Source organism: Falco rusticolus, chromosome 15 (assembly GCF_015220075.1).
Source record: "Falco rusticolus isolate bFalRus1 chromosome 15, bFalRus1.pri, whole genome shotgun sequence".
NCBI classification, from domain to species: domain Eukaryota; kingdom Metazoa; phylum Chordata; class Aves; order Falconiformes; family Falconidae; genus Falco; species Falco rusticolus.
Window position 1 is genome coordinate 433,321 of NC_051201.1, and position 27,821 is coordinate 461,141.

Here is a 27,821-nt window from a genome sequence, read left to right on the forward strand (position 1 = left end):
CATAGCTAAGGAACAGTATGCTTTCAACTCATACCCATGTTATTTGTCTAGAAGGTAGTTACTATATTGTCTCTGAAACAGACCTAAGGAAGGTGTTTTCAGGAACAGGAAACTTTCTAAGAAAATTAGTGTTTCTGCAAACAGATGACTTCAGTTTATGGCTCTCGTCTCTGAGGACAAGGTAAACTAAATTCTGGGAATATTGCAGATACTCAGCATTGTATCCAAGCAATCTATCCAACCATTGCTCCATAAGGCTGGTCTTTGTTTCAAAAGTGTCTAGACTATACAGATCAACCAAGTTATTTCTTTTAAGTCGGCTTATTTTTGGAGAGCAGCGCTCTGGAGAATACCACCCTAATGGCTGACCACAGAGGTGTCTCACACAGTCATTTCACTGCTAGGCTTGAGCATATCTATCTCATGTTTATTTGTAGGGCAGAAAGTCAGGCCTACACTAAATTCTTCGCCAGTGATGTGAGAGCATGTGCTCAGCTGGAATCTCTCAGCAGAGAAAAGCAATTAAGAAAAAGAATTAGAGGACTAACATCAGCACTGAAGTTAGCAGGAACCTGGTCTACAGACCCACAGTGTTAGCAGCTGACCCAGTGCTGCTCAAGACAGCTTCAGGGCCAGCTATCTCAGAAGCATGTCTTTCTAATTAAGTTTTTGTGGAGTTAGGACTTAAGTCAGGGTAACCTTATTATAACTCAAGAGGAGGCAAAACCAAATGATCTATCTTCCACAATTTAACTTCACCTTATATTTGCCAGTACATTAATAGATGCTAGGACCATGTTTCACTCCTGGCTTGAACCACATTGCTACTTAAGCACTGCAAGGCACAAAAAGCTGCTGGGGGTGCGGGGGTAGAAGTCAAGATCTTCTCGTAGATCCACAGAAATCTTCAAGTGGCTCAAAATTTTCTAACCCACATTCCTTAACTCAGATGTTTACTCTGTTACATTCAGATTAGGTCCAAGCAACTGGAAACAGTAGTACCAGAGAACAGACCGACACTCCACTCAAGCTTATGCTTTGTCAAAGACAACAGTATGAAGAAGCCCCTAAGCTACTTGCACTTAACACCCAGTCTATTTCAGGCCTCAGAATTAACACAGAAAAGTCATCTAAACAACTATTTTTAACAATATGATGTGTGTGTCCTCACCTGCACAAAGCAAAAGGGAACACAGGCTCACAGACCTTAACCTGCACTACCCATGTTCCCAAATTCATTAACTCAAGATTATAGCTTGAACAGTACATAAGAAGTCAACTAATGTAATAAGCAAAATGCCTCAAAAATATATCAGAAATGAAATGACAATGCTAGCCTTACTGCTAACAGCTGTGGTCAGCAATGAAATCATTAGCAATACCACATTACTATTCTAGACCATAATTCATTTGGTTTAGAAAGTCCACAGAGGCCTGACTTGCTTTGCCATGAAAAAGAGAGCAAACAGATTCAAATTACGAGAAGATCCTGTTCTTTACCTCCCCCACTTCCTAGGAACATGTTTTCAGATATCTTCTACCAGCCTCTAACAGTCTGATTCTTCCTTTGACTATGTAGAATCATAGAATAACCCAGGTTAGCAGGGACTTCAAAAGATCATCTGGTCCAACTACGCATGGCAAAAGGAGCCTAGATGAGATGATAGAGCACCCTGTTCACTTACATCTTGAAAACAATAAGGACTCCACCACATCCCTGGGGAGGTTGTTCCAGTGACGGATTGTTCTCATTGTAAAGAATTTATTATTTATGAAGATGGAACCTCTCCTAGTGCAACTTGTACCTGTTGCCCCTTGTCTTCTCCCTGTAAAGAGAGCGCCTCTGTTCTCTTTGTAGCCACCCTTTAAGTACTGGAAAAACGTGATGAGGTCCCCCTGGACCTTCTCTTCTCCAGGGAGAAAAGACCTAACTCACTCCTGTCTTTCCACACAGGGCAGGTTTTTCAGCCCTTTACTCATCTTTGTGGCCCTCATTTGGGTCCTCTCCAGTCTGCCCACATCTCAAATTGTGGGGACCAGAACTGGACAACAGTACTCCAGGTGGGGCCCAACAAGCACTGTGTGGGATGATCATGCCTCTATCTCTGCTAGTAATGCCCCTGCAGATGCAGCCCAGGCTCCAATTTGCCTTTGTGGCTGCAACAGCATGTTGCCGACTCACATACAGCCGTCTGTCCACCAGGATCCACAGGTCCCTTTCAGCAAGGCTGGTCCCAGCCACACAGTTCCCAGCCTGTACTGGGCTCTCTGGTTACATTGTCCCAGGTGCAGGACTCTGCACTTGTTTTTGTTAAACTTCATACAGTTCTGGGGAAGCTGCTCTTCCAGCCTGTCCAGGTCTCTGTAAGATGGCTCTCCCTTCTGATGTGTCCACTTCACCACCCACTTCAGTGTCATTAGCAGACTTGGTGAGGGTGTTTTCAATCCCCTGTCCAGACCATTCGTGAATATGTAAACAGCGTGGGGTCCAGTATCAGTCCCCAGGGGACCCCACTTGTGACATGGCTGCCAGTCTGAATAAGAATCATTGATCACCACCCTCTGAGTGCGAGTTGTTTGCCAGTTTCCCAATCATCTCACTGACCACCCATCCAATCTGTATTCTGCCAGGAGGAAACTGTGGGAAACAGTGTTGAAAACTTTGCTGAAGGCCAGGTAAACAATATCCACTGCTATTCTCATGTCAACAGGAAGTGTCACCTTGTTGTAGGTGATGAGGTCAGTGTGGCATGATTTGCTTTTGGTAGGTCTGTGTTGGCTTTTCAAGTCACTGCTTCACTTAGCTTGCAATAGTTTCTAAGAGGACTTGTTCCATTACTTTCCGAGGGACTGAAGTAAGACTCATGGGCCTGTAGTTCCCTGGTTGCTCTTCTGGGTCCTTTGTGTAGATGGGCATGACATTTGCTCTTCCAGTCATCAGGGATATCCTCCAATCTACATCACTTTTCAAAGATTATGGACAGTGGCCTCACTCCAATGTCAGCCACTTCCCTTAACACCCGAGGTGGATGTCATCCGGGTCCATAGACTGATGTGGGCTGAGCCCTTGCAGGAGGCCACAGACCAGCCCTTCCTCCACTGGCAGTAGTTCAATACAAGTACTTCTCTGCTGTGCTCATCCTAAGGTTGGCAATCTCCTTTTAAATATTGTCAGCTGACAAAGAGGATGGTACAGTTGAATGGATTTGCAGGCTACATTGTTCCTAAATAATTAGGTTGTGTTCTTCCATGGCACAGAGTGGAACACAGCAGAGGACACCAATCTTCCCAGTCTCAGAACATCCTACAGGGTATTACTCTCTAGACTAATCTAAACAATTTAGAATTGGCCTTTCATAAAAGCAGTCAGCGTGCCTCATTGCCAGCAAGACACAAGCCACTGTTGGAAAGCAAAAGCCACTGTTCGAAAGCAGAAGCTTGCAAAAAAAAAAAATAAAAATGGCACTCAGGTCTGAATTTGTCCTAAATCAGAAGATGAAGTACCTGTTCCCCTGTACAGCATTAAGCTACAGCGAATAAAGAAATTAATCTCTTGAGGTCAGTTAGACGATCTTCAGCAAGCATCCACATCTTTAGTTAGATTAAGAGTGTTTTAGAGCTGGCCTTTGGGCCCTCATATTTTGCATATACTGCACCAGCCACTCTTACAGTGTCATCCAGGAACAGCTAGCCAAAGCAGAACATCAAAAAGTACACAATTATGTCACAGCTGTAGCCTCTCCTGTCCACTCTTCTACAGCATCCAGGACAGGGAAACAGGTCTGTAAGTGTCTACTGTTGTCCTCTTTGAGTCACCCTACAGTGTCAACAAGTTTTCAAAAATCCTCAGGTTACATGTAAACAAGTGCCTAAATATAACAGAAGGCATTTGACTGTGTCAGTAGATTATTGACCTGTGATCTTTGGATGATTACTAAAAGGAGGCAGTCAAAAAGTCATAAAAGGAAATGTATTGGCAGACTAAACTTTAATAAATAGGGTTTTGCAAATCTGTGTTGCTCCAAAATTTGTAAGGATGTACAATCAGAAAAAGAGAGGGCAAAGAGACTGTTCTCCACACAGATACAGGTTTTTACCTGCTTTTAGTACTGTACACATTGTCACTTACAAAGTCTCCAGGTTTTGGTTTTTTTAATTATTTTTTCCAGGAGAAATTCTCTTAAATACTTTATTTCATAGTTTAAAAAAGTAAACCCAAGACAGATAAAGCTCTCCTACTCTTTAAAAGCAATTTTGTTGAAGGGACACACAGCACTGCTCAAACATCATTACATGCTGGTTTATCAGCTTTACTCTGCTCACCCTAAACCACACCATTTAGTCACTACATTACAATTTTATGCAGACACTAAGAAAAGCAGCAGAACTTGTAGTTCTTGTGCTACTGAAACCTAGAAATCTTCACAGTAGATTTGAAGTGTTTAGAGATTTGTTTAGTTTCAGTCATATTTGCTTTTTGCCCCCACTTATAAGGTTTAATATACAAATGTACATTACATGCTACATCTGCAGCTGAAAATTATTTGTAGACATTTACCTCATTTCAGACTACCACCAATCTCCATGTCTACCTCTTGACAGACTGTAGTATAGATGGAAATTGTCGTTCAATTTTCACAGCCCCAGCCCTAAATTGGGTGATGCATCATACATACATGCTAAACCCATCTACGCTGCAGACTTGCTAGTGCTAACCACACTTCTATTGCTCATCTGTGCAGAGAGATACTAGGGGCAACAATACTGCCCAGTTTTAGTCCTGATTTTCCTAAATGCACTTAGTTCTGCATTTTGATTTTAAACAAAATGCATCATTTTCCTATTCTTTGTTAACATATCAAGAACATTCTAAACTGTATTTTTAAAGATTAGTAGTAACAAAGATGGGAGAACATGGTACACCTGTAACAGACATTTTGGAAAAATACATGATGGCAAGTAGCTCCATTCTTCAGAGAGGGTTTACGCAGGAAAAGTGCAAAGAATGACAAACCACTTTTCATTGCCAAAGACTGCACTCTATCAACAACGGAAACTTTTCCAACTGGTAGTTTAGCTAGTTGGAAGATCCTGTATTATCAGCAATGTATTTTTAATTTCTTGGAGGGTAATTCAGGGAAAGCATTTGTCATTTTATTGGGTGTCCTGGTTTTGGCTGGGATAGAGTTAATTTGTTGTTGTTGGGTTTGTTTTTAATTACATCCCTGACACAAAGTTTGTTTCCTTTGGTAGGAAATGTAATAACAGAGTTAGCTTTCTAACAAAGGAAGAAAACAGGCAAGTTGTCCAGCACTCCTCCCTTAACTCTTGTACCAGTTTAGCCATAATTAAGGACCTAAATTAACCCCAGACAGTAACATTTTCATTGCAGGGCCAAATCTCACTATTTTTCCACACTTACAAAAAGAGAATTATTAGCTATATTCCCTATCCCTTCTTCTAAGCACAGGCACATCTGAATTATAATGATGGGCGGATAAAGATTGAAGCCTGGCATGTGATGACATCTCCCATATTTAGGGTTTTGTACATTAATGACACCATGCTGCAGCCCATCTGGAAACTAGGCAAATGGATAAATAAACTCAGAAAGGAAAAGGACTCTGTACGGTTGGTTTATGTTTAGGTTCAGCATTTAAACAGTTTTCTAGGTTTTGCAACCATACATTCAGATCAATGCTGAAAATGCAGAAAGAATAGCATAGAAAAGGGAGCCAGCTTTTTAAAAATATAATTATAAAAAATAAAATCAGCCCTTTCCCTGAATAAGCCTAGACAAGATTGCTAGAATCACAGGTGTATACAAATGCTCCCACAAATGCTAAAGTGTTATATAGAGTATTCCCTAGAGTCCTACGTGAAGAAAACCAGGGTGTGTCAAATTCAACTCTTAAATAATTGGGCTGAATTCGCCTCTGTTTCCAGATGTTCTTCAGATGGCCTCAAGATGTTGGTCAATCTACAGCTCATTTCAATTGTCTAGTCCTGAAGTGAGTAACTGAACTGCGGTCTACATATGAAAGCAACTATACAATTCCATTTGTCTCATTTTGAACAGATGGGAAGCCAGCACACAGGCCATAGCTGTTAAGTACCCAGAAGCAGAATAAAAGCTAACGAAAAATAAATTAAGAACTTATGTTACAAGCAGCTTGTCCTGCTCCCTTTGAGATCTTGGTATAAGCTTCTTCCAATCTATCAGTATTATCCTAGGCTTGTCTAGTTCTCATACTGTCACCAACACTTTCATTTCACCAGCCAGCTGACGATGATGAGGCAAAGCTGAACACTATTAGCATGTAAAACACACTGCAAGAGATGCAGTCATGAAAAGGAGCAATACTGCATGGAAGAGAGGACCCAGACCAAATGACTAATCACCTCCAGACTTCTGTTTAATGGGTAAGTCACAGAGGGACAACTGCATCTACTGCAAGTATTGCAGATGCAGCAAAACTATTCATCAGCCTGCAGAAGACCTGTGAAATTGCACATGCACTCTTTGACTTACGCTCCCCCCTCACTGGGAGGGGATCAGCTAGAGCTAACAATGCATCCATTCCACATCTGAAATTGCTAATTCTGCCTATGGAAACAAACACCAGTCATCCCCACTGACTACAGAATACAGAACCAAAATCTTCCAGTAAATGCAAAACATCGACTAAAAGGTTGTGACAATTGAAGGAAGTGACCAGAGCTGGAAGTTGTCCCTCTGGTGCCTACCCCATACGGAAAGGATGCCAATTTGTGTTCTCCAATCTTGCACTTAATGGTATCGGATTTTGGACTTATTTCTACAGCTTGATGTGAGACACTTTGCAAGCCATAAGTCCCCTTTATCTCAGCATATAAGTTTCTCCTTGATTTATTTCTCCTCTACAGATTTATTTGTATTTATTATCTTCAGAAAGATACAAATACCCCAAGTTTGTCACTGCTATCTGTACTCATCTCAGACACAAGATAGCTTAATGGCTAAAAATAGGATACAGATTTATACAGAGTCAAGAAGGTCAGACTTCCAATTACAGAGCCAGAAACAAGATTCAAAGTAATTGAGAGTTTCATATGTTATATTTAAAGCACAAAGATTCTTAAGTATACCTCATCTAGAATGTCTATGTGTTTTGCTAGCCACAACAGTTGTGGACTGAGTCCAGATTCACCCTGTTTTCCATGTGACCAGTCCAGACCAGAGCTGGCTGAGAGGAGTGACAAAACCTGCCCTGTCCCTCCCATACTGCTCCAGACCTCCTATTTTCCTTTAGTAAATTCCATTTTCTCATGCAGTCCTTCATTTTAGTTTCCCCATTTGCTTTCTTAATCTAGTAAGAACGTAATTTCCATGATTTACCTCTCCTTACACGAAACTTTTTTCAATATTTTTTAAACTAATATGAATAGTCAGTGTTACATTGAAGACACAGGTGCAATGACTTACCTTCAGCATTCAGAACATTCTTTGGTATTGGTTTTCTCCTCCCAGCTCACTTTAAGGCAGAGAATCTGTTGTATTGCAGCTTTAATCATCTCTTCCTTCCATGGACACCCAGGACATGGTTTAAGAATGCTTCTTAGACTTACAGTATTTCACATCAATTTAATATTTTTCATATTTTCCTTTCTTATGGAAAGCAGGCATAGGTTTTAGACATATCAACAGCATAGATAACAGACTTGGTACCAAGAAATTTATGCTTATAACTTTTCCATTATCAACACCACCTTTGTCAATTTTAAAGACTTCTGACATCAAAACATCACATTCCAGCTGGGATAGAAAATGGCAGATTTCCTACTGACTGATACTCATTGTTTGGTGCATCTCAAAATAGCCTTTATGTCTTATACTGGCACACCTCAAATACCCTTCACAAGCACTTCAGCAAGTGCTATTTAGGCAAAATTAGCTCTAACCTGCATCAGAAGCCAAATAAAAATGCAGCAAGCAGAAGACTTAACTATATGCATCTGTAGACTCTTACACCATATCCATGCACTTCTCTAATCCATCTTGCACTTGCTAGACCACACCACTTTGTTCACCACAGAGAAAACAAATGAGTCTCAATTCAAGCATTCTCTTGTGTTATAACAACACCCATTTAAAATAGAGTCTGTTACATTCACTTCATCATCTTTATCTCACTGTGGCTGCTCTGCAGAGAAGATGAACTGTACATTCTTACATTTAGTTGTACCTAGAAGCTCAGTCAAAACAGGGTTGGGTTAAAACTCCATTCATGACCCTTACTGGGCTAAACAGAGGTGGAGTGGGGGTAGAATGGCAGAACCCTGAATTTCTGATTTTCACCTGAAAAATGAGCAGCAGCCCACAATAAGAGGTCAATAAGGTTGCAAAATCTAGTATTAAAAGTTCAGAAACACTTCAAAGTTCCCCATCCTACCCCAATTTGTTTTCTTCGGTCATATACATCACATTGTTGTGCAAAACTTCTAATTCAGCTTACAGCACTAAGGTGAAAGTTTTTCCTAACACAAAGCATTGGGCTAGAAACCCTAAAAAACATATTTAATCTCTGTTCTGTCACACACCCCTTGTAAAAAAAACTAGCTGAACTCATACCATAATGTATCTTAAAGGAATGAATTAAGACTTTACAAATAAACTTAATATTGTGCTAAAAAATTATCCATTGCTTGAGTAAAACTGCAAGTTCAAAATTTCAACTCAGGAGACCAAAAAACAAACAAAAAACAACCCTGAAAAAACCAAACCCAAAACAACTGGTTTTTGATAACTGAAATAAAATTTAGTTCTTAAATAATTGTTTACACAGAAATGCTTCCAAAAAAAGTCAAATTCTTTTTTTCAAAAACAGAGGATGGGCATTGATAAGTTCTTATTTTTCTGACTTTTTTTTTTTCCTCCCCACACTTGAATGATTCAATAAAATGAAAGTATTTTTGGCAAAGTATACTTTTCACCAAGAACTGTTTAAATTATTTTCTCAGTTTCCTTTCATCTTTTCTGAATTCAGTGATTGGTTTTACAACCTTCAAACTTTTGCAGCTCTAATTCTATAGTTACATATTCCTCCCTTCCTTTAAAAACTCCACCCATTTAACAGTACTAAATACAGCTGACAATTTTTGCACTTTATTTTTTGCAGGAGCAGACAGGCCAATGATTAATGTGGTTTACATGGTGAGAGGATGATGGAAAAGAAACAGCAGAGATGGATTAGGCACAGAGAAAATTAAGTAGTAGGACATAAGCTAGACCAGCAGAAGGAAATGTTAACAGGCATAAGCAAAGATAAACAACCCCCCTTATTTTCACTACCACCAGAGAAGTTTACCCATTTCTTCCCCAGATGCTTTTAGCTTTCCATTGTGCTGCCCCTTATGCCAGAGCTTCCTCAAACTAATCTTTAAACTGTGTCACTTTCCCTTTTCAAGGATCTTCAAAGGTTCACTGCTACAATGACAATGACAGGAATCAGCTGAAGGGCAACTAGGCAAAATTACTGTTTGGTACATTTTCACAGAACAATAACAGCAATGCACACAGAAGTTAGCAAATACATTAATTCAAGATGTCAGATATTTGGCAAAACACTCAGCCCTAGTTTACAGAAAAGGCACTGGGACTGCAAGTGCCCAGGACCACAGAGGAGTCCCAGACTTACAGTCCACTAAGCCATAACACTGTGCCCTGCCCAAAGGGTCATCTTTTGGCACCCCAAATCAGGTATGAGCTGTTAAGCTGGACCAACCTCACCATATAGATGAGCTGCATACAGTCCAAACATTTACCTTCAAGCCACCAGGAGATGACAGGTTGCTGCCTTCTGGTTATTGAGAAAGGTTCAACCACTTCCCCATCACCTCTCAGACAAAACCAAGCAAAAAACGCTCTCAGCAGTTATCAACAGGCTATAAAGAACACAAGTTCATCCCTTCTTGGGTTAAGGGAAAACAAGGCTCCAGAACATTGGACAAAATATAGGTGATGAAAATAAACAGGAAAAGGAGGAAGAGGATTCGGAAAAAGATCAAAAGAGTATCAGGTAAGCTGTCATGAGAAAGAATTATTGCACTCATGAGCATATCATACTTCATATCTGAGCCACAGGTTTTTCCTTCCCTCAAGAGGCAATTCCTGTGGTAAGTTCCACAGGTCTACCATCCCCAGACAGTTATTTTGTGCATTTCGGAGAGAACAGATTTGCGTGCTCCAAATATCCCTACAGGAAAGGGTCAGTTTCAGAATTCCTGAACAGCCAAACATTAAGCCTATTCTTCAATACTTAAAAAAAGTTTTAAGAAATTATTAGAAAGATTTCCATCTCAGAAAAGCTTTGATTCTGATACAATCAGAAATCCCTAGTTTTACCTTGTGGCAAAGACTGGAAATTTACAGCTTGCAGAAAAAAAACCCCAAAAACCAGAAACATCTTATTTGTGTGCAGGAATGACTGTCTAGTTAAAAAAAGATCCCACCGTCTGCCCTTCTGCTCTCACACACCCAGACTCATGTGCGAGATGCAGGCTCCTTGCTGGTATTTGAACTTAGTAAAAAGAAGCCACTTCCTCATTAAGACATACCCAACTATGGTAATAACATGGAGAGCCAAAAGTAGTAACAGATTTATTATTACCACTGTGTGGAAATAATTTTTTTTCCTCTCTGTTACTCAATCCAGTTAATTATCCATGCAAAGTAAAGTTATTCCTGGCAGCCAGAGAGGCAAAACTAACTTCAATAATGCTGGGGGTGGAATGGTTGTTACGCAGGAGAAGAAACTAACTAGTTCAGTAAATTAGCCCAAATAGATACACACTGGGATTGGCCTCTAGAGATTCGAAATACCAAATTCAATGCTTTTAGGCTTATCATACTTCTTATTTAATAGAGAAATGTCTGATCTGGGACTGCATCATATCCCAAAGACTCTACAAAGAGGTAATTTTTTCAGAGAGCCCTGAGGGTAACAGGAAAAATTACAGAAAGCTTCAAACCATTCAGCTCCCGCAAGTATCCCTGCATTCTGGACTTTCACTTAAGCAACAAAGCACAACCAGCAAGGAATTTGTGGTGGTTACTGAATACTTGGATGGGTATTACAAAGCACAGCACTAAATGCTTCAATAGCCCAACATTTTCCTGGAAAAGCATAGTCTGATTTCTATGAGGGGAGAAGCTGGCTGAGATTGTAGCATCTTCTCAATGCTGTTGGCCTCGGCACAGCTCAGGCTGAAATACCATGTAATACTCCCAGCTCTCAGGGCATTCTACAGGTACTCTTTGTTTGCTCTTAAAGCTTATTTGTCCTAGAAAATGTCCCCACAGTCAGATTTTACCTTGGGGGGGGGGTGGTGGTTGTGTGTGATAAAAACCAAACCCCACCACATACCTATGACAATTAAGAGGATCGGGTAATCAAGCCATGGAGTGAAAAACCCCAAACCTACAAAAAGCACACAAAGCAAAAGCTGAAAGTAAACCACATAATTTATTCAAAGTATTTATTTCAACTGTCCACAGGCACAGTGATTGTATAAAGAATGAACGATGGGAACACAAATGAACACTATGGGAAAAGAAACCTCTTACATTTTTTCACTGTAGTAAAGTACAGACCACCAAGAACAGTTTGACTCAAATACCCAGCATCAGTTCCCACACGAGAGCTGTTATTGTTGGCTTCAACACCCAAGTCCAACAAGAACAGTAAGAACATGCATTCTGCTAATGTTTGAATAACTCTTGCCAACAAATTGATCCCACAGCAGCAAGGCTGTAAGAGATGGATTCAAATATAAGTGAGAAAGAGAGAAAGTAACTGAAGGGAAAAGACATGCAGCACTCCTCTTTTAGCATAGGTGTTCAATGGGAGCCTTTTTATTGCCCTTATTTAAAATGGATTATTTCTTTCTTCTCCCCTCTTTGGAAAGAAAGGGCTCAAAGGGCATTGGTGAGCATCTGTAATTTACATGCAAGGGAGACACAACTGCCAGAGAAATACAGATTCCACAGATGTTAACCCAGAGGACAGCCCAAATTAAGCAAGTCTCTAAATAAGGTCTGGGAGTCACTTTCTGAAGAAAAGCAGCATTCTTTCCAAAGTAGGCAGTTACAGCTGTCAGTTTAACCCCAGTCCAGCAGACAGTCTTCTAAATTTACCTGATTACTCTGTGATAAAGTCATCACTTCCATAGGCAAAAAGGATAAATCACCAAGATAAAAAGAACAGAAGACACTAGTGACTGGTCCCTATAAGGGACAGTATTTTGAAATATCAAAATGGGCCTGACTAGTAAACCTGAAAACTAAGCCCCTATTAATCCACAAACAGATTCATTGCAGCATTAAGTGATCAAGACTCCTGATAAATAGGTTAATGGCCTGTCCAAAGCAGCGCTGGCTGAGCTGTACTGTTCAAGGGCTTGAGCACATATTTCTGCATGGTATCATACTGTACCACTGCTATCCCAGAACCAGTTAGCTATCTCCTGCACAGTGGAGTTATAATCTATACCTCCAAATCAGTTTCATTGTTACTTCTCAAGCTGCCAAAGGAGCAAATCTGCAGAAGACACAAATTGTAATTTTATTCTCATGTGACTATTTCTTCTGTAGGAAATATAGCTTCCCTCTCCAGAAGGATATCACACAGCATCAAGTACGACATTGACCTTTGACCATTCTTTTCAGGCACCTTCATTATTTTTCTGCTCAAACACATTCAACCTTTTGGTCCATTAGCTCAGAGATGCATGCATGTACACCACGCCACAAATGGAAAGAAAGCAGACCAAAATAATAAAAAATACAGTAAATTTATATTTGTTTTAAACTGTGATGCCCCAGTGAAGCCTATTTCCTGAAGAGATTTCATCCTTTCAATTTTCTCAGTCCTTTACAGGCTCTTAACATTAAGTGGGACTCTGTACCTTTAATTGTGCTCTTCCATCTTGCACAAGTAAACCTTTTCCATAGTAGTCTTTTAAAGTTATAAATAAAACACCCAACTATTTTCTTTTTCCCACAGATGAGAACATTAAAACATTGACATTTTAATCTGTTCTATACAAGAGTGAGTTGTGTCAGCACACTGCTTCCAGCTACAACAACAGAAAAACCCAAGTTTAATTAAAGACAGAGTGGAGAAGCTGCATCGTGGTGTCTGAGCCACAGAGATGCATGGCATAGTCTTTCACTCACTCACCATTTTGGGCTCAGTTTCCTCTTTGGATAACTGCTTGGCAGACAAAAGATGATTGAAAAGAAAGGGAAAGGGGGACAAGAAACAAATGTATTTTTTCAGATAGGAGACACGAAAGGTGAGACCATATACCTGAGACATACACATTAAAAATTTTACCTGTAACATTAAAGGCATAGCACAAACAACCCCATCACAAACGCACAGCAGAAGCCCATCACACCCACATCAGCCCTGTCATTTCAGTGCTAGGGCTTGTACTGATCTAAGCTTTAATGCTGTGAATTAATACCCATTTCCACTGACATTCTTTTCCCTGGCAAGTTCCAGTGATGTTCTATTTTTAACATTGAAACCACAAAATTCTGGGTTTCCACTTTCAGGTAAGCAAGAGACACACTGTCTGCCACCAGGTAGTACCCAATGCTTCTAGCAGGAATCTTCCAGCAATTCATCAGTCCATGCCCCTTCAAGGTACAGGACTGCTGCAAGTTGGGCACGGTGGGTGCCTTGTCCTGTGATGGAGAAGGTCTGAAGGGAACAGAGGACTGCTCTACTACCAGCGACTCCCTTCCTGCACTCCTAGCCATGAGCTAAAAGATGGAGGTCTGCAGATCTCAAGTTATTCCCACCAGCACTTCCTCAGCAGCAAAGGCTGCGATGCTTCCAATGCCCTCAGCTGCCTGTGCTCACTGCTGCAAAGGAAGGCAATGTGTAAGGAGAGGCTGAGAGAAACGGGTCTGTTCAGCCTGAAGGAGATGAGGCTAAAGGGCAACCTAATTGCTGTCTGCAACTACCTACTGGGCAGTTAGAGAGAAGACAGGCTCTTCTTAGAGCTGCTCAGAGAAAGAACAAGAGGAAACAGAAGAAAATTATAGCCAAGGAAATTTCAGCTATGGACAAGGAAAAATTCTTCAGTGAGCGTGGTCAGAGTGGAACAGGTTACTTGGGGAGGTTATACAATCTTCAGCTGTAGAGTTACTTCGGAACTAAGGAGAAGTTGCCCAATGTAACATCAGTAGCACTGCTCTGAGCAGGGGGTTGTACCAGCTGCCCTCCAAAAGAACTCTTCTGCCAAAACCATTCTACAATCACATGACAGATCTGCTTCTCACACCCCTGCTACTACACACAAAATGGGAGCAGGTAGACAACAAAAAAGTAATCTCCCATAACAAGTCATGTATGACACTGCAGACTGAAAAAATACACCTTTCAGATTCACATACCTGTGTGCGTTTAGACTGCACATGCTAACGTTTCCCAACCAAACCATTATGGCAGCATCATCATTCATGAGAATGACTTCTCACAGGTGATAGCCTTAAGCAGCCCTTGGGTGCTTACATTTCCGAGTCAGGAACCTAACTTTTACGTTTAGGTCTTTGAAGTAGCATAAAAATTAACGCAGACTTGTTCTGCACCTGGTGTGGCATCTTCCAGTAGCCATCAGCTGGATAAGAAATTCTCCTTCCAAATTGCAAAGGCAGTCACCCCACAGTTTTTCCTTGTTCAACAGGAAAGCCACAAACACTCAGCCATTTACTATGGTTTCATTACATTACCCAAACAAAGGTGCTTTGCAGTATTATTTTTAATAATGCACGTCAAAACTACTACAAACAGGAATATCAAGGGAGTAAGATAAAATGTTTTCTGCACTAGAAGTGAGACTCAATTTCTAATGAGATCATTTTGTTAGCATTTCACATCCAAATTTCCAAGTACACAGAAGTCTTAGTAATATGTTTTTTTAAAAAAAAAACCCACATGTTAATTCATAACATTGTCACTCACTGGCTGGAGAAGAGTATTGCTAGCATTTGATCCTGCACTCTCAAAACTTCAGTTCAAAAGGACAACAGTTCAGGCTAGCTGATACCCCTAATGTAGAGAATAAGTCAAAGTGAGTAAGAAGAGTTGTGTAAATAGGAACAAAATGGAAAGTGGATATGAAACTGAAGAATAAGTAGGAAATAGAAGTATACTAATACCATTTTCTACTATAAGGATCAGCATCTACTAGTGTTTGCAAAACTCACCAGTCTAGCCCCAGTTAAATGAAACTATGATTATTCAGTCCAAAAATAAAGCTGGAGTGTAATATAATTCAAACTGTACTACAAATCACAGGCAAGTTACAATCCATCTTCCAAAATTTGGAAGGAAAGCTTTTCAGCTGGCAGGCAGAATAAACATTCATATAGATGAGGATGCAAAGAAGGTGGGAGTAGAATGAAAAAAAAATTCTCCTCACCACAAACTTTTATGGTTAAGTATGTATAATTGTTTCCTGCCCCATCTTTCACACAGAATAGGAAAGATATTCATATCAACAAAAATAATAGTCACATTCTTGACCAGTTTCTCAAGAAAAACCCCCAACATCAAACACACCACCCAACCCAACCACCAAAACACCCCTGACAAAACACAACCCAGGGCTCATTAAGACACCAAAATAAGAGCCAGATTTTCAAATTAACCCTGCATAGTGGATGCATGTTGGTTGCCAGGCCGCATTGAAAATCTGGCCCACTGACAGATCCTGAACTTTTGAAGATGCAGCCATATGTACTGCATTCCTGTCAGATGGTACCACCTCTTCTGTTTGTGCATGTACCAACCATCAAAAAAGGCACCTGCAGTATTGTACCTGATGAAAAGAATTATTAAATATCTGTTCATGGGAGAACTTTGTTGAGAGCATGGAAGTTTATTTATACACCTGCTTTCCTCACTAGTTAAGCATGTTTCACTATTCCCATTTTCAAGCATGTCTGTAGTGTGTACAAACTTTGCAGTGTTTCCTGTGCAAAGGCACCATGTTATAAGCCTGATGTATATTGTTGATGAATGTATACTATGAAGGAATTTCCAAGGTGTTTTTTCCATCTACTTCTCAAAGAGGAAAAAAAATCCTAAGAAAGTCTGTGAATCCAAGCAGAGACTTCAGAAGTCCTTTCAGACAATCAAAAGCAGGATTTTCCAACCAGGCAGCTGTAGTTCATTAGATCTGCCATGGACCGTGAAAGCCACTTGCCAATAGTGTCGAAAGACTATTACTCATTTCAATCTCTCTGAAGAGGACAGCGCTCTGACAAAGCATTAGTGAAAAACTACAGAGTTTGGGGCTCTGACTGGAACAGCTAAGCATGCAGATGGAAGTTCAATACTTAACAAGAAGCTGAGTTGTGAAGGCAGATTGATGTCCTAGCTTTTCACCTTCAGAGATCTGAGTTTCCATCTAGATTATAAATGGAAGAAAATGTTTTGGAAATAAAAATAAGCTGCCCATGTGGACAATAATCATACCATACAACCTGGCAGAAATCTTTTTCTGAATAGCAAGTTTTCCACACCCCTTTGAGTCTTGCTGATCTGCAACTGACAGCAAAAATGTCTATTATTCTGGGACTAGTCAAATCAGGTAAGAATCAATCCCAATCCAGCAGTCAATAAGAAATACCAAGACGTTTTCCTGAAATAAATACAAGATTAAGGCAAACATAAGGAGAGAGTCTGGAAAACACTGATTCTGTTCCTTTCATGAATTAAATTTCTGTGTAAATAACAATAAAAATAAGGTCTTTTTACCATAGTACATAATTGGATGGGTTTGGCCCACCTAAGCATTTGGCTAGCAGATGTTACAGTTGTGGGTATAGCATTTGAATTCAAACACAATGCCTTCCCCTTTAGCTGGTTGTAATTATCTAACCCATTCTAATAACTGTTCTCTTCCGCATCAACTTGAGTCTTCACTTTTAATGCCTATAGTAGCACTGTGGACATTTTAATGACAGACACCTCAGTTCCAGGCAGTAGTATTATGTGGTCAGACATCACGCAGCAAGTTACACAACTCTCAGAAGACTAATACACTTAATGTTGAGGCCTTTACTACCATAATACCATAACCCGTAAATACTCCATTTGCCATCCCCAAGCACATCAGCTCTGGTCTCCTGTATGCAGTAGTGGCTAGGAAGAGTTGTCAGAAATCCAGCAGGTGAACTAGAGATAAGACAATTTCTCCATTAGTGTCTGTTAATCAAATAAACACCACCACCCCCCAAGCCGCCAGATATTAGTATAAAAATCTAAAGCAACAGAAAGGACTCAAGAGAAAGCATTCTCTCTTCATCCCTGAGAATCAATAATCCACTTTGTATATTTTTTACTCGGACTCTATTTTTAAAACTATGTTTTTACAGATTACCAATCAGCAAGAGACCAGTTTTCATTCCTAACATACACCCTACTTTAGAGAAGAGCGTTTGCAGAGAGTTGTAAAAAAGCATGACGAATATACAGCAAATAGCAAAAACTAATCAAATTATATACTTATATATTTTCTTATGTTCCAAAAAAGTAGCAGATTATATTTTACAGAGATGTACTCAACATAAGCAATAGTGCATTCACAGTAGAGTTGGCTTTTCTGTGATGTTTTGCTCTAACTGAAATATGTTCTATGAAAAGGACTGGCAGGACTCCTAGAGAGCCAGTATTTTCACAGCCTAGGTAAGTATGAGTGTCCTCCTCACATGGGAAAGTATTTTAGAAAAAATCTTTAAGAGTTATGTCACGTAAACTACATTAAATGACCCTATATACACTTTACTAAAAAGCCAAACTCTACACAACAGAAACAAGTAGCAAACAGAATGATTGCCCTTATTGTATGACTGCATATCAAAGAATTCTTTCCAAGAGGGTACCAGGGGAAAAAAAAAAAAAAAAAAAAAGACATTCAATAGTGAATTTTATGAGAGAAAGATAAAAAACAGGTAGTTCAACAGATTCCTGAAATCCCAGTAGTGGTCAATAAATCAACTTCTGCTTCACATTATATGAAGAGGCTGTACTTCGCAAATCACTGTGTAAGCTGCCTCAATAACAGCACTCCTGCTATCAAGTTTACTTGCAATGATTCCAGCAAAGAAATTAATTTCTTAGATGACAAGAAAAGGTTATCTAGAATGGGGAAAACACAAGAGACAAAAATTTCCACTAATAAAACAAATATCAGACTCTGAAGTGAATTTGAAGCTATCTTTTTTTTCCTCCAAAAGATTTGAAATCCCTATAGCCCAAACACTAGAGCTACAAAGAAAACATCCTACAAACTCCATTTCTAAAAGTACAAGGAAAGCATAATGAGCTATATCTTTTTTCAGTACGTGATTCAGTAAAGCATTCCCGTGCATACTATTCCTCAGGCAAGTCCCATAACAAGAAAATTTACCGCAATCAAAGTTCTAGACTTAAAAGCAAACCCCGACTTTGAGCTACTTGTTGATTTACTCCTCAAAAACTTTAGTACAATATATGAAAAACTCTGCAAGTGCTTTCCAGATTTCAGGATATGCCCTTTCCACAAGTATAAAGGCGTTTTTCATGACTTCAGCAAGTACTAAAACACATACCTTCCTTGTCTCGTCTTACTGTTTTTATTGATCTGTTTATTCCCAAGAGACATTCAACAGGTATCCATCATCCAACTTATCCTCCAGTTAACATTTTTTTTTCATAAATGTTGCCATGAAGGGACACCATTTTACTCTAACACATAGCACTCCATTATTGTTCTCATTTTATTCTCCTTACACTTGTCTTATGCATATAAAGTGCACAAAAGTACATGCTTTATTTATTTGCCAACAGGAAGTCAGCCATAAACTGACAACACAAAAGTTTGATTTTGAAAGTCATTATACAAAAAAGCGGATTACCTTCCTCTATTGCCCAAAGATCTACTCCCACCAGTTCTCTTAAAGCAATTCAATCAATCAGACATCTAAGAACTATATGATCTAGATATTGGCATCAAACAACTAGTCTCTATGCTAGATAGATTGATTGCAACACTTTACTTGCATGATCAATTTCTATAGATTTGGTTTTAGCTGTAAAAGTTTGTTGTATTTCTATATTTTACAGCTGCAGAGATTAACATCAAAATATTAATCAATTGTAAACCAAAGCAACATAGCTCAGCTAAAATAATAGCCCAAAGAGACTTAGACCCTCAGCTTCTATCCCACCTTTATCTATCCACAGATGCCAAAACCAGTGACAAGGCCTTCAAGGTCAAAATCAACCATTTAATGCTGTCAATCTGACCTATTAAGCAGAGGACCTCTAGGAAACATCATACTGATAAAGGATTAATGCGAGCTGAAGTCCCACAGGAAGTCATATGGCTCTGCTAGGACATTTATAAATTAAGTGAGTAGCTTGAACTAGGTCAAATGGGAATGAGTTAAGATCTAGGTTTCAATTTCCATGGTGATTAGAAGAAAAGAGCTTGTCTGAAGAGCCGTTTGGACCATTAATGCTCATTTTTAGTATCCTTTGGAAAGCACTTAATATTTGACAGGACAGAGAGAAACAATAACAGTTTTTTGTTTGTGGTTTGTTGTGGTTTTTTTTAATCTGGTGACTTGAGTAACTATAGTCATGTCTGTCTGACACTGACTTCAAAGTAACAGAATAGCCAACACAAGACTCTACCTAGAAAGAAAAGGAAAGGATAATAGATTAACAATGTGAGTTTTCAGGGAATATATTCTTGGACTAGCTTGATTTTTAATTATAAGTTTATTGATACTAACACAGAGATATCAGATTTTTGTGAGGCAGCTGACTTGATGCAGAATGACATTTGATTAAGAAACTCAAAATCAACATGACACATCAAGTAGGCTAGAAACTGATAGGCCTCAAAATGTAATTGCAGATGAGGCCAAACACTAAATAAATGTTTCCAGCTTATATCAATTAAATATCAACAGAAAAGAGAATGGTTTCTTTTATCCCACCTTCAAGAGCTTGACCCTATGTTATTCAGCAGTTTTGTCTATGCTCTGAAAAAAGCACAAGATGATTACTGAAGAAATTTGCAGATTAGAGTGATAAAAACCAAGGATCAGTGATAGAAAGCCATTTAGTTTGCCTGGTAAAGAAGAGTCAAGCAAAGATCATAGTTTTTAATATAGCTAAACGTAAGAAAACATGCCTAAGCCACACTGACAGGTTAGAAGCCTACCCTGAAAGCAGGTATTCTAAAAGGTCATTGTAGAAAAACATTTGTAGGGAGCTTCAGTGAGATACTGTGAGTAAATAGGACTATGGAGATAATTTTGCTTTCAAATTTCCTCCAAAGCTAAAATTACACAAGTGAGGCTTAGTCAGAAAACAGCAGACAACAGCTGGTGGCAGAAAGAGCCACATGATGTACAGAAGGCAAGAGGACCTGGGAGGCTGACGTAGGTTACAATCAAGAGCATGAGTATGATGGGCTCTGTCCTCTCTCCCTCTTCAACTGAGGACAAGCAAATATAAGGGGGAAATAGTTACTCTGTGAGGTTCCAATTTCTTCCACTTTTCTCCATAGCATCTAGATGCAAATCAGAACCTCAGGAGAAAACACAAAACAAAACACACTGCAAGAAACAAATAGTTAAATAACATACTATTTTGTGTGGTTGGAGACTGAGCTAAACCATAAAGCGAAAGCACATAGAATGACTGAGCTAAAGGCATAAATGCATAGTGTCTCCTGAAGAAGGTGGCAGGACTTCAGAAATAAAAAAGTAATCATCTAAGAAGCTACTGCCAGTAGGATATGCAGCATATTTTCCTTTTTAAACACAAAGGCTACTACAGTGCCAATTGGTTCAATTGTGGCCCAAGATGGGAAAATAAGCTGGAACCATTGGTGGGAAACTATATGTTGCAGGATACAATAAACAAAAAAAAATAAATTCCTTGTGTCCTTTCATACATTTCAAGTTACTGTTAGCACCTCAGAGTAAGCTCCTCAAGCTACCAAGCACTTAAAACATTCAAATTCTGTGCCGTGTGTCAGCCTCTGCTCTTGCTGCTATTAACCTCTTTCCCACACCATTATAACAAAACTCAAGAGTGGGTACAGCTGAACTTCTGTATAAACTCACATATTTAAAAACAAACAAATAAAACCCTCCCCTAGAAAGCTACCAAAAGTTTAACTGAAACAGAGGTAAGCAAGTATTTGGGCTTCTCAGGCCTTCCTTGAAGGTTAAATTGGACAAAACTTAAGCACCTGAAAGGCAATTAGGAACCAGTTATGACAGCATGCATCTTAACCCTAATCATAGTTCTCCGAGTAACATCCTCACATGCCAATAACATACATTCAGGTTCTCCTACTTTTTGCTTTTGTAAGGTACAAAAGGCCTTTGCAGATAATGCAGAGTATTAGTATTTCCTTTTCCTGAAAGAAATACCGTCTCTTGAAAAGCTGTACTTAAGAGGAGCTACTTACATATGGTACAATTAAATGTTTTACTTCCTCCAGCAATGAAATTCCACCATGAAGTTTCACAGCTTTTTTCATCTGATGTATAGAAATACCACATAATGCTATGATCTTACTCACCTGTTACAAAACCCACTTAGCAAGCACTCTTGGAGCCCACTCAGCTGCTGACAGTCCCACAGCAGGAAAGGAGGCATACCAAATCCATCCAGAACATCCACTTTTTTGTCTTGATCATAAATACAGAGAGAGGGGAAGAAAGAAGCCTCAGAAAAAGTTGCCTAGAACCTCTCTGTATCAAAAACTGTCCTACCATGCTTTCAGCTAATCCCTCCATCTTTATATAGTTGCACTTAGTGTATCACGCACAGTTAAACTGAAGACCTGAAACACAAAAACTCCAAGGAACATATGAAATGCACAAGGATGTGCAAGGAGCATCACAGAGCTGAGGTATTATGTGCCTCCTGAATCCCAAACCAGGGCTTTTAACACTTGTGTTTAAACTGGTCAGACATAACAAAGCCTGTTAGAAATGCTGAGCCAGGGACAGAGACGTGACCTCCATCAGCAGCCAGGCCCATTGCCAGGATATTCCTCAGGTTCCCACCTGACAGTAGCTGTCAGCAACAATTGCAGCTGAACTGCATTGAACAGTTTAGGTGTAATTCCAGCCGTGATCATGCCAGGTACAACATTACTTCAGCAGCTGTGATTAAACAATAGATCTGATACAAGATCTTTTAATAACACTAAGGGGAGATTTCTGCTACAAGAAGTATTACCACAACAGGACCACCTAGACATTTCCAAAACAAGTTTCTCTCAACACAGCCCACCTGCCTGTGAATTAGGAACCAGCTACAATGAAGACATTTGTGGTTTTCCTATCTGCCACCTGCCTCCCTCCAACATCAATATACAGCTTCAAAGTCCAAAGGGACACTCAAACAAAGCTGGTGGGACAGAGAGGAATCAATGGCAAACCAAAACCAAATAGCTTTCAAATGATTTTGGACTCTAGAAATGAGTTATTTTTAGACCGTATACAAGTAGCTCAAGGTGCTTTTTCTTTTGTCCCCATGGCAGTAAAGTGAATACACCTGCCTCACCTCACTCCCTTCTGATGGTAAACAGAAGGTCTTGCATTTAAGTTACAACATGGAATACTTCAGAGCAGCCCTGTGCCAAAATAGCACATTTCTGAGGGATGCAAAGGTATTCAATAAAAAGCTTTTAAAGGCATATTTTTAAACTTGCAGCAGGAAAGCTTTTCTGTGTCAAGACAGTAATTCTTTTAACAGCATTGATCAAAATGTCATTCTTTTATGAGTGTACAATACCTTTTAATGGCATACAACAAGCCATTAGGGTTATACACCTCCGTACAGCAGACAGCTTACTGGAAAATCGGCAGCACTGGCCAAGATACAGTCACTAGTTTTTATGCTTCTAATAAGGCAGAGTTTCTTCCATTTTCCCCAGCTCTACTTCACCCTAATATCTACAAGGGAAGCAATCCAAAAATTAAGCTGAACTTTTCATCACTTCCACCAGAGTTATTTTCACTGTAACCCACATTTTCCCCAAGAAATACCTCTTACAAATACAATGAATATTCTGGCTTTTTAAAGTGGGATTCTATCATGAAGTCAGGTTTTCCGATTAGTTTTGCTGACCAGTGATCATACTTACCCCCAAATCAACACCAACTGAGGAATCAAAGGTGGCTGAATTGCACATAATGGTTTTGATTTTCAGAAATGGGAAAAAAACCACCTGCCCTTTCCTAACACTCTGAGGCCTGGGACAGAATCTGTCTACAAATCATTCAATTCCTTTCAAGTGCTCTAGCCCTTCAAAAAGGGTAAGAGCACTGGTGATTGCATTTGCTCTGCTTGAATGGAAGGCAAGCATGGACTCTCTGGATGCATTCAGCAGCACTTTATAGCTTTATTTTAGTTACAAATATCAACAAGAAAGGGAATGATTTCTGTTCAACCCACCTTCAAGGGTTTTCACATTAAGAGTACGAGAATATTTATGGGATTTAGTTATCAGTGTTAAATGAGCAGTGGCAGCAGCAGAACCTTATTTCACTCTCTGAAATACTTACGGATGATACCAAGATCCTCTCAGCTACTTTTGAAAGGTTATCTGAGCCACCAGTATAAGTGAATGAAAAAACAATTCCTGATTAAAACATAAGGCAGAAACGTAAACCAAAGAAAGGAAAACCAGCTAGAAAGAGGGGACAAAAAATTTGAGGTTCTAAAAGCAAAAGCTGGAATGAAATTAATTACAATTAAGAAAAGTTTAAGGTGCTACTCATCTCTTACCTATTCAGTTCTGAATTCAGCAGAAACAAAGCAGCCATTGTCCCTATGACTTCCAATTATGAGACAGCTGCTGTAAGTCTTCTCAGTCACACCTAGAATTTAAAACTCAAAGTTAGTATTTTTTCCTTTTACACAATCTTTAAGCATACATAAACTCAATTCAATCAAAAGAGTTTATGCTACAGGAGATGCCATTATCTTAGACAGAATACCACAAAGCCAACCGTGTTTATATCTGTCCTGTATTCATTATTAACCATCCAGTCAGACAGAAAGAATTATCCCCAGAGAATTAGCAGGTCACCCACAAAGAGCATGACTTTGCTAGATGGTTCAACTGACAATTCAGACCAAAATCTGGTCAGAATGAGACACAACCCACACACACTGATCACGAAACTGAGTAGACTGTGTTCAAATACGCATCACATGCTGGTGAAGGTTATTTTAAGAGCCAAGTTGCAAAATCACAGGAAACGTGAAGATGAGGACTGCTCGCAACTGCAGATCTGTGACACAGGGGCTCTGACACCCCAGTGCCAGCCATGGAAGAAGGCTAGTGGGGAGCAGCACGCTACTGCCAGTAGCAGAGCCTCTGCCTGCTACGTGGGCTTGGGCTTCTCTTGGTATACTTGTCAAGCCTGTCTAATCATTTACTGGTATTTCTTACCTAGTTTTAAGCCACGTAACTTATAAAAGTAAAATAAAGACCAGAATATTTTTGGGAAGGCAATATAACGGGAATACAAATGCTCTCTGAAGCAAACTACACAAGTTTCACAGTTAATAGGGATCGATTCCTCATCATCACATACCAAAGAGTTTGGAGTTGCTCCTTCGTGGTTGTAGTAGTCAAGAGAGTAAACACATACTCAAGTACATGTTTTGGTTTTAAAAAAAACAAACCTAAGAGTTTGCTAGGTTACCTGACATACACAAACTAAAAAAAATAATTGCATTCTGCAATAGCAACTAATTTCTTGCTGATCTACACTAAATTCTGTGTAATAAACATTGTGGCAAGATAGGAGAGCTGCTGTTCCTGTCCCCAGGGTGCAAAGAATCAGACTACCAAGTCACTCCCCCTGTGCCTGTGTTCAGGAGCTGTGTTCTGACCTGGCACACAGCGTTTCAGGATGCAAACAACTTTTCATTCTTGAATGCAAGCATTTCTAAAGCACAACTGCATCTAGTTTCCGTTTAGAAACAAAACCAGCTGATGTTCAATGGCATCCCGATCTCCCCAATGCTAAAGATAGACATTTTGCTTCTCATTTCAGTTAAATGGAAACAGCAAGGCTAGGAGCACTTCCTGGGCATAAGCAATATTGCTAAAAGTTAGTGAACTGTGTATTTAGCTTCTTGAGTAGTAAGCATCACTTTTTTCTAGAGTTCTATTCAGTAGAAGCAACTCCCTGCTTCTGTATCTCTTCAGCAGTGTAAAAATAAACTAAGGTCTTGAACTGTTGGTCAAAGAGGACCAATATAAACAGGAACCCATCTCGTTTTGCACTTCAGCTTTTAACAGCTTGGTGTTTCAGTTTAAATCTCCTTTATTAACAAGTTTAGCATACATTTCATAGAAACTACATTGATACATTTGATCCCACTTTTCACCAAGGAAACAGAGCAGATCATAGTTTCCAATCCCTTTACAGCACAGCGTGCCTAAATAGTTTTGCACCCAGCTGCTAAAACGAGTTAGCACCTCAGCGATGACTACAGCTGCTTACCCAGCTTCGTCTCGTCAGCCCACTACCAGAGGTCCTGGCAGCCAAATTACTTGCCAACGAATAGTTCATAAAAAGCCTTGGCTGGACAGAATCCTCCTAGGCATTAACCTGTTACACAGTTTGGCAAGTGCTGGATTTTTCCAGGTGCCTGGCAACGCAGGGCTTCTCTTCCTTGCCAAGGCAGCGCGCAGCGACGAGACCGCCATCTCCTTTCTCAGAATGGCGACAGAGCGGCCTGCAGGCAGGGCACGGCCAGAGGGCACGGCGCCCGGGCAGCGAAGGCTCGGGACTATCACTTCGCCTCCCTCCCGCCTCCCCGGGAGAAGCCAGGCAAGAGGGCAGCCTTACAGCGGGGAGGGGTCCGCCAGCCCTTACCTGGGCTGCATGAAGGGCACAGCGCGCTCGCCCTCCCCTCAGCGGCGGGGCTCAGAGGCCGGGCTCAGCGGCCGTCACCGACCCTCTGCAAACGCGCACGGCCCCGCCAGCCCAGAGGGCCGTCCCGGGCTCCCAGAGCGGCCGGAGTCGCCAGAGGCGCAGTGTGGTGTGCTGTGGTGGGGCGGGGTGAAGAGGTGGTGGCGGCGGCAGCGGCCAAAGCCCCAGACCACGCACGCTGCCGTTCGAACGAGACCGCCAAGTCCTTCTCCCGCCCCGCCTCATATCGATGGCGCTCCCGCCCAATCCTGAGGAAGGAGATACAAAGCCCCGCCCCTAGGCGCCAGCTAGCCAATCAACACTCGCGGAGGGGGGATGTGTTGCCCGTGTGAACACCTTCCCGCCTTCCCGCGCGGCAGGCCTCACGAGCGCGGTGGGCCCCAGAGGCGTTGATTAACGTTAGTATTGCCCAACAGGAGCTTAGCCTTCCACCCGTGCGTGCCGACGACTGGACAGCAAAGGAAAGAGGGCGGGGCTTCAGCCAAGCGCTGTGGGGCGAGCGTCAGGGTGCCATGGGGACGGGCGGGCTGTGTCGCTCTGGCCGCGGGGCCCGCGGGGGCTAGGCCGCCTTTCCTGGGCGCTGGCCCCGGCCCCGGCCCTAGCCCACGGTGCGTTCAGCACCTCTGGATCTGAGGAGCAGCGCACCCCGCCGGCTGCATCCCCCGAAGGCTGGCGGGGCTGTGGCGAGCCCCTGCCCGCTTTTGGGTCGGGCAGGATGCGGCCTACCAGCTTCCCGGCCCACTTTGGAAACGGCCTTCAGTTTTGGGAATCTTTCTAGATGGTGTCCTATTGTTTTGGGGAAAGAGAGAAAAGCTGCCTGCAGCCCTGTGAAGCGGTTGGAGAAAGCAACTCAAGTCACCACTCCCACCTCAGAGCCCAGAAGAGGAGGCAGTGCCAAAACTGTCCCAGGCTTGTCACCACTGCAGTCAAGAACAGGCACAATTCTCCCCAAAGAGAGCCACAGGCCCCACCAGCCGGCTACAGGCAACTGCTCTACCTGCCTCCAATCTTGTCCTAATTACAAAAAAGCAGGCTCTCCCCTGCCGCAGCCCCGCCCTGGGGGGCTTACCTTGGCCAGACACTGAAGCAAGAAGACTGACGACCTGGGCAGCATGCGAGAGAAACACACAGCTGAATATTGATAACCTGAGAGCCATCTGGAGTACAGCAAGGCTTGTGTCCTCCTCTGTCACGCAGAGAAGCCACAAAGAGAAAACACAATTATTTTGGTGTCTCAGGTCAGATAAGCAAGTGTCCTTCACTGTCCCATGGTGGTGGCTTTCCTCACTGCAGCTGCTGGAAAGCAGCCCTCCTAGGTCCTGCATCAAATCGCCCCACAAGCATTCATGTCACAAGCTATAAAACAAGTCAGAGCTATCAAGGCAGGCACCTGATTTATGTCTATTACAAGCAGTTGAAGGAGTTACTGCTGCCTCTAAGCCATACACAGATCTAATTCTAGATAGGGGAAAGCATCCAAATCCAGGAGATGCTGAAGTTGGCTTGCTTTCCCTTGTTAGAAAAGCAGCCAATTTCAGAAATGGATGAGAAAGATGGCATTAGCACAGGTGAAGTATAAGCCAAGCTTTGGAGCTGGGAAACCTGCATGATTCAGACATTTGTTCATGAGACCACATAGAAAACCCAATTGCCGTAGGAAAAAAAAGAAAAAAAAGTTAAAATGTACAGAAATGCTAAATCACGGGAAGCAAAGAACTGCAAGGCTTTCCCAACACTCTTGATGGAGAAGCAGGGAATGAGTCAAGCTTGCTGAAATCCTAAGGGCATAAAT

General features: G+C 41.0%; 1 protein-coding gene across 13 annotated transcripts in view; it reads right to left on the minus strand.

Annotated features, from left to right (window-relative positions):
* The window catches only part of LOC119157766, a 121,114-nt gene extending 94,877 nt beyond the window's left edge, over positions 1–26,237 (minus strand). For 10 of the 13 annotated variants that reach the window (XR_005107646.1, XR_005107645.1, XR_005107652.1 and 7 more), the window contains exons 1-4: positions 25,973–26,237; positions 23,865–23,956; positions 22,869–23,029; positions 21,646–21,754 (exon numbers count right to left, since the gene is read on the minus strand). Coding sequence is in view for 1 of the 13 variants with exons in the window: in XM_037409005.1 (XP_037264902.1) it covers positions 21,646–21,754; positions 22,869–22,893 (134 nt within the window). In the remaining 12 variants the exon portion in view is untranslated. Of the gene's footprint in view, positions 1–21,645; positions 21,755–22,868; positions 23,030–23,864; positions 23,957–25,597; positions 25,918–25,972 lie in introns of those variants that run through there. The other 3 variants (XR_005107651.1, XR_005107648.1, XR_005107654.1) reach the window with 3 other exon arrangements.
* Positions 26,238–27,821: the final 1,584 nt, after the last annotated feature.